The sequence below is a fragment of the Cariama cristata genome, unplaced genomic scaffold (assembly GCF_000690535.1).
Source record: "Cariama cristata isolate BGI_N322 unplaced genomic scaffold, ASM69053v1 scaffold4044, whole genome shotgun sequence".
Taxonomy (NCBI): Eukaryota; Metazoa; Chordata; class Aves; order Cariamiformes; family Cariamidae; genus Cariama; species Cariama cristata.
The window spans coordinates 5577-18284 of record NW_009611088.1 but is presented as its reverse complement, the minus strand read 5'-3'; the positions used below and the strand labels follow the sequence as shown (position 1 = coordinate 18284).

Genomic DNA, 12708 nt, shown 5'->3' with positions numbered 1-12708 from the left:
GGAATGCCGGTTTACTACAGTGTCATTCCATCAGGTCAACAGAATAATTTAAGGTGAGTGTAACTTAGTTATTTGATTTCTAAGCAACTAGGCTTAATTGCCTTGTAATAACTGACAGGATCTGCTATAGTATTGCATATATTAAAATGTATTTTAAAGGCAGGCTTACAGATGCTTTCATTATCTATTTATTTTTGCTCTTATGCAATTAACTTAAAACAACCAGTACTGCTGTAATTGGGACATACTCTTTAGACTGGAAAACGTAGTTTCCATGTCACTTTCAGAAATACTTTACTACAGCTCCACATCTTAAGTTTTCTGCATTCCTTTTCTTATACATGAAACACCAGTGTGTTCAGCAGCAATGCCTTTTTGCAGTAGCATTTAAGACGACTCTCCACATTCACTGGTTTTGTCAAAGATATTCCTTTAATAAGATATAGAGAAAAGAGAACTTCAATCCCAGAAAAAGACTGATTTTTTTTTTCCCTTTTTTGGAGCTTTGTCTGGAAGGAGCTTAGCTTACTTTGTCCGTGTTGCTAATGAGGCTTGCTGGCACAAAGCTGGCTATGAAACAAGTATAGGAACTTTTTCCTATGCTCTGCTTTTGTTTGATAAATAGTTATATTATTTTTCAACCTACCTTGGTAACAGCAGATTGGTCTACATGTACAGACCTCCCTGTGTATACATCTGTGTCCCAAACACAGTTTGAGTATTTGTGGGAGAACAGATAGGCAGATACCTAAAAGGATTCATTAGGATTAATGCTTATTACAAATTTTTCCTTCTCTGTTTTTTTGAACTTACAAATGTGCATCATTTAAAAATACCTTGCTCGCAGCTTTTAAACAACCAGCAACAGTATGAAGCTTGCTTCACCCTTTTGTGAGTGCAGAGATTCACATTTGTATTTATGTCATCGCTGCATGGCTTTGTCTACTTAAATCTGAATTCTTGTTCTTTGTATCTGAAGGTTCTTTTTACCCTTCTGTAGTTATATTTGAGGTTCAATGAAGTCATAGGGAGACATAATCCCAGACTTTTTTTGAAGTAAGTTTTGTTGCTTGATCTTTTGCGTCATTTAGAATGCCTGTCTTTTGAACAGAGAAACACTTGTTAGGAATTCAAAGCAGACTAGCAATTAATGACAGCATCTTGCTTTTATCAAAATAGTTATGTTGCAGCACTTTGACAAGGAAAGTGGAATACTGTTCTGCAGGAACTGAATAGTCGCAAACCTACAGGTCGCTATTGAAAGCTATAATCAGTAGACAGATGAGAAGCTGTGTGAGAGCGCACATCTCATGCAGATATAAAACCACCTCTTTTAGTTTTCACTGAGTTTTGTCTGCTTTAATGGAAGGGAATCTTTAATATAGAATTGAACTGTGGGACAAAGGATGGAACAAACTTTCTGTGACGACATAAGTAAAAACGCTAAGTCCAACAGGATTACACCTACTATTTTCCACAATTTGAAGTAATAAATTTTTTTTTTCTCATTCCCTCAGAATGTTTACTTTATCTGTTAGTACAGAAATGAAGTACAGGATTCTATAGGCACCATTCTGATTATGGCCCACTAGCCTGATGTTCTGGCTCTGGCAGTATGATCCGTTAGTGGTGCGGTAGAATTTGCCTCTATCTGTTACTTACCCATTTTCCCCTGAATGCCTTGAAAAACACCTGGCATAAATAAACTTTTAAAGTTATCCTTTTCCTACATATTACAAACAAATGTTTTATCTCCTTGAGTCATCTTCCTTTTCCCACACCCTATTTGGTAAAGCCATGGAAAGGCTTTGCGCTGTTAGTTTACGTGTTACTTTATGCTGAAGCAGAGGTGTGCTCGTTTGGTGTGCTGAATAAGCTGGGTCAGCTGCATGGGGCCAGCCTCCAGCTGAGGGACTGCGTCTGAAATCCTCATGGCAGGTTCTGTGGTGATCGTTTAACTGACACCTCATTCTGGTTAACTGGGCAAGACAACAAATTGTCTTTTTATCATTATTCTACATGTCTTTATACCGATACGGCACTATCAACACGAAAATAGTATATCAAAATAGGTGAATTAGTATGGCTTCTTGATGTATGCAGGGCATAGGTTTTTGCCAAGGAGGAGATGTGAAACTTCAGTCTTCTGAAGGAGGAGTAGATTTGGGGGTAGGTGGGAATAGAATATTATTGACTTTAAAATTAACAAAATCTCAGTGATTTGCAGTAGGTGTAGACAGCAAATGCAGCAGTGATGATTAAATAAATGAGTGTAGCATAAATGCCTGTTAATCATGTTCTTTTTTTATTATTGTTATTACAGTTCATCAGTAGGATATTTGCAGCCTCCAGGATCGGAGCAGATACAGTTTCCTAGAACATCATCACCATGCAACTCGCAGCAGCTTCAAGGACAGCAGTGTGCAGGTTGGGGGAATAAAGTTTTTATTGAAAGACTTCAAAAATGTCTAGCTATTCTTACATTGGGTGATTGGATATTGGCTGTTGAGGGTTTGACTTAGAATTAACCACAATATTATATTTCCTGCTGTGTTCCGTTTTGAAGTTATATCGGAGGCAGTTTGACTTGGACATCTCAATTTGTGTATCATTGAAAGCTTCCCAGTTACTTTCTTAGAATTCAGTGATGTACATTGTAATGCCTTGCATATCTGCTTGTGAGTTGAGACAGATGTGAGAACTGTACATTGTCAGCAGAATGACTTTCATCTTTTCCTCAATAGCTACGTGGGTCAGAAAATTTTGAGATTTGGGTTTACATTTGATAGAACAAGCAAGGTATATTTTGGAAGCAGTATACTTGGCTCTTCTACTCAAGAAGGATTCTACATTTCACTTAATGGAGTAGGAGTAATGATTTTCTTAAGAGTTCCTGAGAAGAGGATGAAAACTGTAAGCTTTCTGGGTTTGGACAGAGAGGAGAGGTAGCTTTTTGACCTTCTGAAAAGCTAAATGAAATACTCCAAAGCTGTGTGGGGTGTTTTCGTTTTGTTTTTATGGTAGCCTTATTTACCGCTTTTACTTTCATAGTTTATAGCAACCATTCAAGTCAGAAGCCATCACCTCCTACATTACTGCCACCTTCATCAAAGTCAAAGCCACAACAGGCTGCTTCCATTGTGCACTACAGCATAGTGTCTCCACCCTCATCATGTAAAAGTTCGCCCACTGCTCTTTCCATCATGCAGCCAATAAAAGGTATATTTTATTGGGAGTTTCATCTGAGCCATTCTGTCTAGAAATCTGTTGTAAATTATCAGATTGATTTCATGGCTAACTGCTAGAACAACTCCAACTTGAGTGCCATCTCTGCAAATACTTTTTTTTTTTGTGATTCTTCATCTGAATTGCTATTATTGTAACTTTTAAAATGATAGCTTCGAACTTAAGTAAAACAATAGCCAACTTCAAGGGGGCAGCCTTCAGCAGGTACGTGTCACTTAGCAGAAGCACTTAAACCAGGTTTGGAATGTTTTGATACACAAAATATTTGGGTAATTTTTAGAAGGTGTATAAATAGCAGCCTCAATGACATGTGAAAACAGTGATGACACAGAGCTTGTCATAGCCATGAAATGTTTATAAATGTTAATATCCAACCACTTAAAAGCTCTGAATTTCCAACCATAAAATTGATGGACTGGTCAGGAAATTAAGAGCACCTGGGTCAGCCTCCAAACAAGCGGCTACAGAACAATCCTGTGATCATAGCGGTGTTGTCTTTATTTTACCAATAAGGATTTTGATACATTAGAGGTTTGGTTGGCCAAAAAGGGTAATCTCAAATCCTGTTATCTCAGTATTTTGCAAGCAAGCAATAGATTAAACAACCCTAGGTCAATGACCTATAGATGTGGTGTTTCTCACAAACATTTATCTTTTAAGATATTTTTAGAGCCTGTTTATTTTGTAAATAGATAACTTGCAGTTATGTGGCAAGATAGCTGGATTCGCAGTGTATTATAGTTCATGGGCAGGTTTGGCTTTGTTTCCATTTTGCTTCAAGTTTGTTTGGCTTTGATTCTGGAAGACGGTCGTTTCAGGATGTCTGAAATCGGTCTCGCACTAGTTTGTCCTTCTACCCTCCTAATCTGGCCTGGAAGTGCTGGTTGTCTGCTGTTTCGGAGGTGTGGTTCAAACTCGTTAGACTGCAATTTAAAGAAGTTTGGGGAAGGGGGAAGCCCTCTGTGACACAGGGAGAACAAATTTTGAGAGAATAAAGAAAAGCATGCTTTTCAGTAAGTGATATTGAGGTGATGAATCAAAGCCTCTGAGGTGAGGACAATGAGGACATAGGCAGACAAGCAGCAGGGTTGTGTTTCTTTTCATTTGCAAAAGTTACAGAGGACCAGACTGCAAATCTGGGAAGCCTTTCAAGGATTTCTTCTGGGTTTCCCTTCTCATGGGTTTTGACAGGTGATAAAGTGTCTGCAAACTGACTTATGCGTTCTGACACTTAGTTTTGTCAGGATGATTGTTTAGGAAAAGAATTCCATTTATTTTCATTTACTGAAATGCTGTGGAACTAAAGGTAGTAGAAAGAACAAGTTTTTCTGGATGTACAAAGTTTTCTTTTGCAGTTTAAATAGCATTGTCAGATTGTGACACTTTTTTAGAAATGGTGCTGTACTGGTTTCGAAAGACAAGCATGTCTTTGTTGGGTGTTCAGTTCTCACAGAACAGAGATAAGTCAAAAGAGCATGCTAGAGTGCTGCAGAACAAAGTGCTATAATATTACAAAACAGTAAGATGTAAATAAGTATCATTTATAGTGTTTATGAATATATGTATAAATCATTGAAACCAATTTTCTTGTGTAAAATGTAGTGTGTGTATATAGATGTTTGTCTGCATCTCGGGTTTACGTATAGGGATTACATAAGTTTATGGCTTTACCACTTGGAAACTGTTGTGTTACATATTATTCTGATTATGTAGTAGATATCCATAAACAGAGTTATATTTTATTTTGCTGCTCAACAAAATAGAAATATTTGCAATGTGGCTCTCATAGGGACAGAGCAGGGACTCTTAAATTTATATCCTCTGCTAAAGTTGGCCAGATATCTGATGCTTCCATTTCAATCTGTAACACGAGTAGAACTTTTTGCCATTAAAAAGGAAGTATAGATGTGAAAACATTGCTAATGTTACTTTGTTTATTTTTATAAATATCAATATAGTAAATCAAAGGCTATTACAGTTTTAATACTATGAGTTCATTATTCTACATTGTTTGGTTTGCTTTTTGGAAGGAGTCTCTTTTTGTGGAGCCCAGGGGTAGTGAAAACAATAGCCCATTCTTAAAAATACAAGAGGAATGCACTTTATCATCTGTATCTGACTGCTCCTAACTGATACTATGACGTAGGTAGTAACTTGTCAAGATTGTAGACTCTCTCTTTAAAGGTGGCTGATTAAATGACGTTTAAGCCATGTGTTTTAATTGTGGTTTCTGAGAAATGCTGTAAACAGCGGGTAGAGCAGAGAAGGAAATTGCGAACAACCATTTACAAGTAAAACAGGAGGTTATATAAATTACCTGGGACAGAGCCAGGTCAACGGGGAAGACCCCTTCTCTCTCGGGCAGCCTCTCGTCACAACTCCTCGAGTGAAACCTTACGGAACGGCATGGGCTGTTCAGCTGTTCTCCCCTGACTCTGGCATTTCTGGAGGTAGCACGGTAGCTAAGCGGTACAGGATGTGGGGATCAATTTGCAGTCGCTGCCCGGAAAAACGTTTCTGTGTAGAACTTGTAAATGAGTTTTACTTCAGACTCTGAAGACTGATTCCAGGTCTTTCTGATGATGCCATCATATCAGAGAAAACATTTTGAGTCCGTAGTGCTGTATATCATGTAAAACTAACTAGGTAACCTCTATTTTTAAATAAAGCATTTTTTTGCTTAATACCACATGTTCTCCAACACATTGCTCTGACAGGAACTAAAGTGAATGTTGATAGTTTCAACTACTATCAAATAGAATGACTTATTTCAAAACTTTTCTCAATAATGAGTTTCAGTGGTTCTGCTATCTTTTCTAGTTCTGGGAAGCCCTCTCTAAGTTAACTATCGCAGATTTATTTGATAGTGGAAATGTAATTGTACAGAAGATATTGCTCTAGTTTTCTACAATTCAGCAGCTTATTTAGCAAAATATTCATTATGTTATTTCCCTTTTTTTTATATTCACGTCTGTTCTGCTAAAATGAAAAATGAAATGCGTGATGAACTAATGGTAGCCTACTGATTTCTTGTCTTGTAGCGGTAGCACCACCACCAGGTGGAGGAGTAGTAATGATGCAGCTAAATATACCTAACAATCCTCAGCCTCGGAACCAGTCACCTCCACAATGGAAACAGAATAAATACTACTGTGATCATCAAAGGGGGCAGAAGTCCACAGAACTTAGCACTTTAGACAGTGCTGCACAGGTATGAGGGGGTTGGGTTGTTTTCCAGAATGACTTAAAATTTGCCTAGGTTGCATATTTGCATATTTGGTTGTGGGGTTTTTTTTTCAAAAGTTCTTTTTGGGCAATAAAAACCTGCTCTGATAATACTTAATATAGCTATTTTAACTTTACTTTGAATGCTGTGGGTGCTGTTTAGCTTGTTCAACTAGGTACCTTTTAAAACACTGACTTGTCGTTTATTCCAGTTGCAGCATAGTCCTCAACTAGGTAGTCCTGTCACCTCACCAGCCCAATCACCAGCACCAGCTCAGCTATCAAACATGAAGAACATCAACATCCGTCCCACATTAACACCTCTTTCTATTGTGTCCCAGTTTTCTAGACCTTTTGTCCCTGGACAAGGTATATTTTTAGTTAACTAAATGCGTGTATGTTTTCTGTTTGAATGTTTTAAAATACAATTTATATGAGGATTTTCTGACAAACTGTGGCTCACTTTAGTAGTAATGCTATTGAAGCAGGATCACCAGAATTATCCACTCAAGCATCATGCAAAATCTCACCTTATCTCTCTGCACTGATACCATCCCCTGTATTCTCAAAAGCTTTTGATCTTCTTGTTATTGTGCGAGCTTTTATAACCCGCTAGCTTTCACATACGTGAAATTCTCCATTTCAGCACTGAAAACATTAATAAAATGTTTGATATAATTCCGCTTCAAGTTTTAACCATAAATCAAGAACCTGACACACACTGTCACAAAAGATATAATTTTAGAGCTACAAAGATAAAATAATGTGGGACTAGCTGATCTTAATACATTAGGCGGGCATATTATCTTTTGGGGGAAAGGATATAGAAATGCAATGTTGAGATGAATGTTCTGCCAAACTCACTTAGTTGATGATGCACTGAATCAAACCACTGCCTAAGCGAGAATTCTTCATTCCTTTGTAGAAGAACTAGCAGGGTGGGACTAGAGCCTCTAGCCAGTACTGCTGCTACGTTAATTAGTATTTCAGATAGTACCCACCTAAAGACAGAAAAAAAGTCCTTGTAGAAGAATTTCAGTCCTCTGCTGCCATGTTAACAGAAAAACAGAAAATACAGAGTTTTCACTGAGATGTGATAGTTGAGAACGTTTAAAAACCAAATGATAAAAAAAACCTTTGTGAGTGAGCAAAGACATCTTGGTTTAGTTCCCAAACTCAAAATTAATGGATCTATTTCACAGACATGTTTTAAAGCAAAACTTACAGAAAATTCCGTATGTCTTCCTTATTGATAAAGAAAACCTTATTTTCTTGTCTGTCTTTGTCTTATCTGCTGCATGATCTTTGTCGTTGCTTTGTATTCCAATGCTGTAAGAATTCCAGGTTGCCTGTTGTAAGGTATACCTTCAACTTTCTTAATCTTCCGTGATTACTAAAAACTTCTGTTCCATTGTCTTTGTGGATCCTTGGAGCAAATAGGAATGTGAAGACGTACCTGGCTCTAATCAGGGATATAAGCATGAAAATGCTGAAATTAGTACGCTGAGAGGAGCTTTAGCCTTATTAAGCTCATTTTGAAATGAGAGGATTTAAATAAGATGGCAATGAAGAAAACCTTGCAGTGTGTTTCTCAGCATAATCCTGAAATGCAAGAAAGCTTGTAGCTTTTTACCTTGTGATCAGTACGTGACTGACTTACATTTATTTAATCATGCCGAATCTTATTTTGTTAGCCTAGCCAAATACACTGCTTTGTGCATAGTTATTCTGCGTTCTCTTCTGTGTAAGATATACATCATAAGAGGAACTTGGAGGAAAATTTCATATAACAGAAAAACCCTTCTAATTACCTTTCTCTTTAAGGAGATGCCAGATACCCATTGCTTGGCCAACCCCTGCAATACAATCCACCATCTTTATTACGTGGACAAGTAACAAGCCAACAGGTATTAAAGAGAACAATCTCCTGGTAATGCTGAAAAAAAACAGTTCAGGACTACCGTTACAACCACTTGAATAGGGGAATTGCATTAGAAAAATAATTGAGTGGAAGGTGATTGCTTTCCAGTAACGGTTTTATTCTGTGTTGATACTTCCCATTGTTCTTGTTTGTTCTATCTTAAAAAAAGTGAGAAAAATTTTCCTGAAATCTAGCTTCAGGTACAGTGTAGATTATGGATTTATTTTTTTTTTTTAAGCCATTCACCAGCGGTTCCAAAATTCACAGAGAGAACATTTGCTAAAAGGATTTTCTTTTATTTGAATAACAAATTTTTTAAAAAAAAATAGAAAATACATGTGGGTATTTCTAAACAAAGAGCGAGTTTGTTTCTTATAAGAAGAAAACCAAAACATTAGTGTTAGCAAAGCTAAAAGGTTTTGCCATCTATTTAATTTTTGCGACAGACACACAAACCTCCTACCTCTACCCTGCTCAGTTCTACCTGAGATCAGCCAGAAGATGTGATGGGGTGGGGGGTAGTGTTCTTCCAAGAAGATATAAGGTGATATTTTTTTTTTTTGATCATTTGTTCCCTTTCTTCTGAAGCCAAAGATTGAATGTGCCTGACTGCAGGAGTGCTAAACTCCTAGACTAAAATTGGATATGAAAATCTTTTCTGTAGCATGGGTAGCACAGGTTATTTTCCAGCCATTCCTCTGCATTGTTTTTCACTGAGCTAACCTAGAAATTTGAAGATACTGGTGCATTGTCATTAAAGTACATAATTTTTGTCAATCTTTCCAGTGTCAGCCTGGAAACAGACATGGGAACAGGGGAAAGAAACCAGCAAAGAAGGCTGCTTCAGCAGATCTTGGTGCAGGAGAACCAGGTATAGAATTGCTGATTGACAGTCCTCCAGAAAAATGCCTTACGGTGATGGGCTGGGAATGTAGCACGAAGAGCACAGGTGAGAAGAGGGCCAGAATGAAGAGTAAGTGGACAGAAATGGACATGGCAAACACTGGAAACATAAGGATGGAGAGGAAGACGATTTGGAGAGAGGGGAAGAGGGAGGTCAAATGAGAAAAGAGTAGTTTTGAAGGCTGGAGAAAAGACCAGAGATCAGGATTGGACAGTGCTAAAAGGAAAAGCAAGTTTGTCAGTTTACTGGACGTTAAGTTCTATTATATTGTTACATGAAATGCTGTTATATTAAATACACATACTCGTGCTTCCTTTTACTTGCATGAAATGTGAAATCAAACATATACCACAAATTAGTTTGTGCCTTTTTTTTTCCTCCTTCTAACATAAAAATGCACATGGATTTGGGGGACATATTAGGAGGTCTACAGATTAGCTCTTTGGAGTTGGTAAACACGTCATCCAAATAAAACCTGACATCATCTATATCTATATCTTTACTGGAAAGAATTTTTCTTGCAAGTGTTACCTACTATCAACTCTTTAGAGGAAGTTACACATAAATCAGCTTTTTCTAACAATTTACTGGCGAAGATTTTTTGAGAGAAGACAGACTAGTTTTTTAGCATGGTGGTGTGTGAAGAGTTAACAGGCAAAGCCAGTGAGATACTATAGTGAGTTCTCAAACCTGCTGCAAAATTAGGTGTTGATTATTTTATTATTTTTCCCTCTCTCTTTTGAGGGCCTATCTTTGTATTCGCAGCGTTTATTTGTATGCTTGTAGCGGTAAGCAGCGCTAAATGTGAAAGCGAAAGGCGCTCTAGAATACCAGGACTGGAATGCCTGTGTGTTTGGTATCAGTCAACTGGAGATACGAGTATGAAATAACGCATTTTCCATTGTGGCTGTTGTATCGTTAAGTACAATGACCGATTCAGATTCAATGTTTTTCTTGTTTCAGTTGTGGGAAAAGTTCTAGAAATTACTGAACTGCCAGAAGGCATAACTCGTATGGAGGCAGAAAAACTATTTGGAGAACTTTTAAAAGTTGGTGCCAAGATTCGGTGGCTGAGGGATTCGCAGTGTCTACAAACACAGCAGCAGCACCACCATCGTCGTTACTGCGGCAGCGGAGACAGTGGCGTGAACACTGAGCCATCCAAACCTAGTGACTTGGCTTCCACTTACACCGTTCTAGCTACGTTCCCTACAATGTCAGCTGCTCAGAATGCATTGAAGAAACAAAGTAGTACCTCAGTGAACAAGTTTAGGCTGAGAACAAGCAAGAAGCACTACGACTTTCATGTTCTGGAAAGGGCTAGTTCTCAGTAGCAGTTACAGCAGTGGACGCTCAGCCTTTACTACCACTTCCATGTCCTCCTCTCCTTGATTGGCTTGATGTTATGGGGTTTCAAGGTCTCTTCACAGAGACTCCTGGGATGTTTTGTCATATGACATTAGCCATTGAAGAATAAATAACCCAGTGATCCAGCAAGATGAAGAAAAAAAATACAGTTAATCCCAGACAATAGCAAGAAATCATCTTGGAGACAGGCAGCTTTCTACAAGGAATGCTGTTGAAATGCCCCCTACTTTTATAGTAGTTTTGTTTTATATTTTTGAATTCTTGTATCAGATCCAAAGTTCTATTGTACAGCAAACGTTCATAAAAATCCATATTCAGATTTGTATTTTATAATCCCTTTTCACAGCCAGCACACAGCTGTCCATTCCAAGGCAGGAACCTGAGGATTGGTGGAGGGGAAAAGAGAACCATTTTCAAGGAATTACAGTCATTTTCTAGCAAACTACTCCAAGTCTTCAAGTTAACCTGTTCTTTGTCCCTTGTGGTTTTCTTTTCTTTTTTTTTTTTTTAAGAAAAAAAAAATATAATTTTAGTAACTAACTCCTTGGAAGGTCATTTTCTTTTGAGATGCATTCAAGCAATGTCAAAAGAAATTACAAGTAGGTTGTACCCTTGAAGGATTCGCTTCTGATTCAACAAGTTTAATAATTATTTAAAGGGGAATATGAATAGGTTACAAAGAATGTTCACTTAATCACGTTTTAATATTTCTTCTTTTTAGCAAAAGTGTGAAGAAACTTAAGATGTATCTTCACAAGTGACAAAATGTTTGCACTTTAATTGTGTTCCCACAAGTATGGATGGATCTCTTTCTCTTCCTTTTCACGCTAAGATAATTGTGTTTGATAAGTGCTGGAAACCTTTTTAATGGTTTAAGTTTTCATCATTTGCAGATGCTCACTGGACTTTAAAGATTCATTGCACATAAACGAAACAAACTTCTTTCAATTTGTGTAATTTGCAAGGCTGTACAATGTGTGCTGATGCAAGCCTTTTTCAGTTCAAGAAAATAAATGTTTACAAACACAGACTTTTTTCAGTGCACTTATTTAAACTTCAAGGAGTCTTCTGAAATGTGGATGAACACGTATTAATGGTTTGGATCCCTTCAGATGTGAGAAAAGAACTTAAAAATAACACAAATACTAGAACTTCTCAAAGAACCACTATTGCTGTTCCTCTTCTTGAAGCATTTATTTACATTATCCTGCCCTTCTGTCACTTTTAAATGTTTCCCTATATAAGTAAAAGAGAGAAATTGATCAGACACCATAAGGGACTGTCCCTGGTTTTTTATTTTTAGCACAGGCACTGATTTGCTGTGTAGATGAGCAACTACTTGTTCCCTTCTTAAGGCTATTGCTTTGTAAAAGATGCGTTTGAAACTTCTCTAAGTGGAAACTCAAGGTAAACGTTATGTTTAAAAACATATTCTACAGTGGAAAAGTAAAGAATTTAGGTTCCTAAACCAGCATTAATTTTCATCTTGTATACAAAAAAATCCTGTCCCTGAACAACCAAGCATAAACACGTGAAGTGGCAAGAAGAGTCTTAACGCGTGTTCAGTTCTTAAATCCTTCATGTGATGAATCCAAGGACTTTGAAGAAAACTGACCTGTCAGGGAATAATGTAGTGTAATAAATTAGCTATATGGGACTTGAGTCTGCAAAATGCTGCAGCAGCAGGTATTTTATGTGACTAAAGATGAACTTGCACTCGGATACTCCCCTAAAACAGTGGGGAAAATGTTCGGCTGCAAGCCCCTGGCCAAAAGACAAATCTACTTGTCCTCCATCTGCTTTTCTAAAAGGATGGTACTTCTTGGCATTGGGGTTCTTACGCTACTACTTGACTGAATGTACTACTTGAATGAGGGGATATATTTCTTCCTTCTCGGGTTGGATTGCTAGCATTGGGGTTCTTACGCTACTACTTGACTTAATGTACTACTTGAATGAGGGGATATACTTCTTCCTTCTCGGGTTGGATTGCTGTAGTTTACTGCACCCAAACCCAAAGACGATAAGAACCCCAGCTTATGCA

At 37.6% G+C, this 12708-nt stretch overlaps 1 protein-coding gene across 1 annotated transcript in view; it reads left to right on the top strand.

The window, feature by feature from the left end:
* Positions 1-11692, top strand: part of R3HDM1 (R3H domain containing 1) — a 55781-nt gene extending 44089 nt beyond the window's left edge. The window contains 8 exon segments of the mRNA XM_009698101.1: positions 1-53; positions 2324-2427; positions 3052-3219; positions 6288-6457; positions 6684-6840; positions 8296-8378; positions 9179-9263; positions 10260-11692. The exon segment at positions 1-53 is cut by the window's left edge and continues 12 nt beyond it. Of these exon segments, the coding sequence (XP_009696403.1) occupies positions 1-53; positions 2324-2427; positions 3052-3219; positions 6288-6457; positions 6684-6840; positions 8296-8378; positions 9179-9263; positions 10260-10630 (1191 nt within the window). The 3' untranslated portion in view covers positions 10631-11692.
* Positions 11693-12708: the final 1016 nt, after the last annotated feature.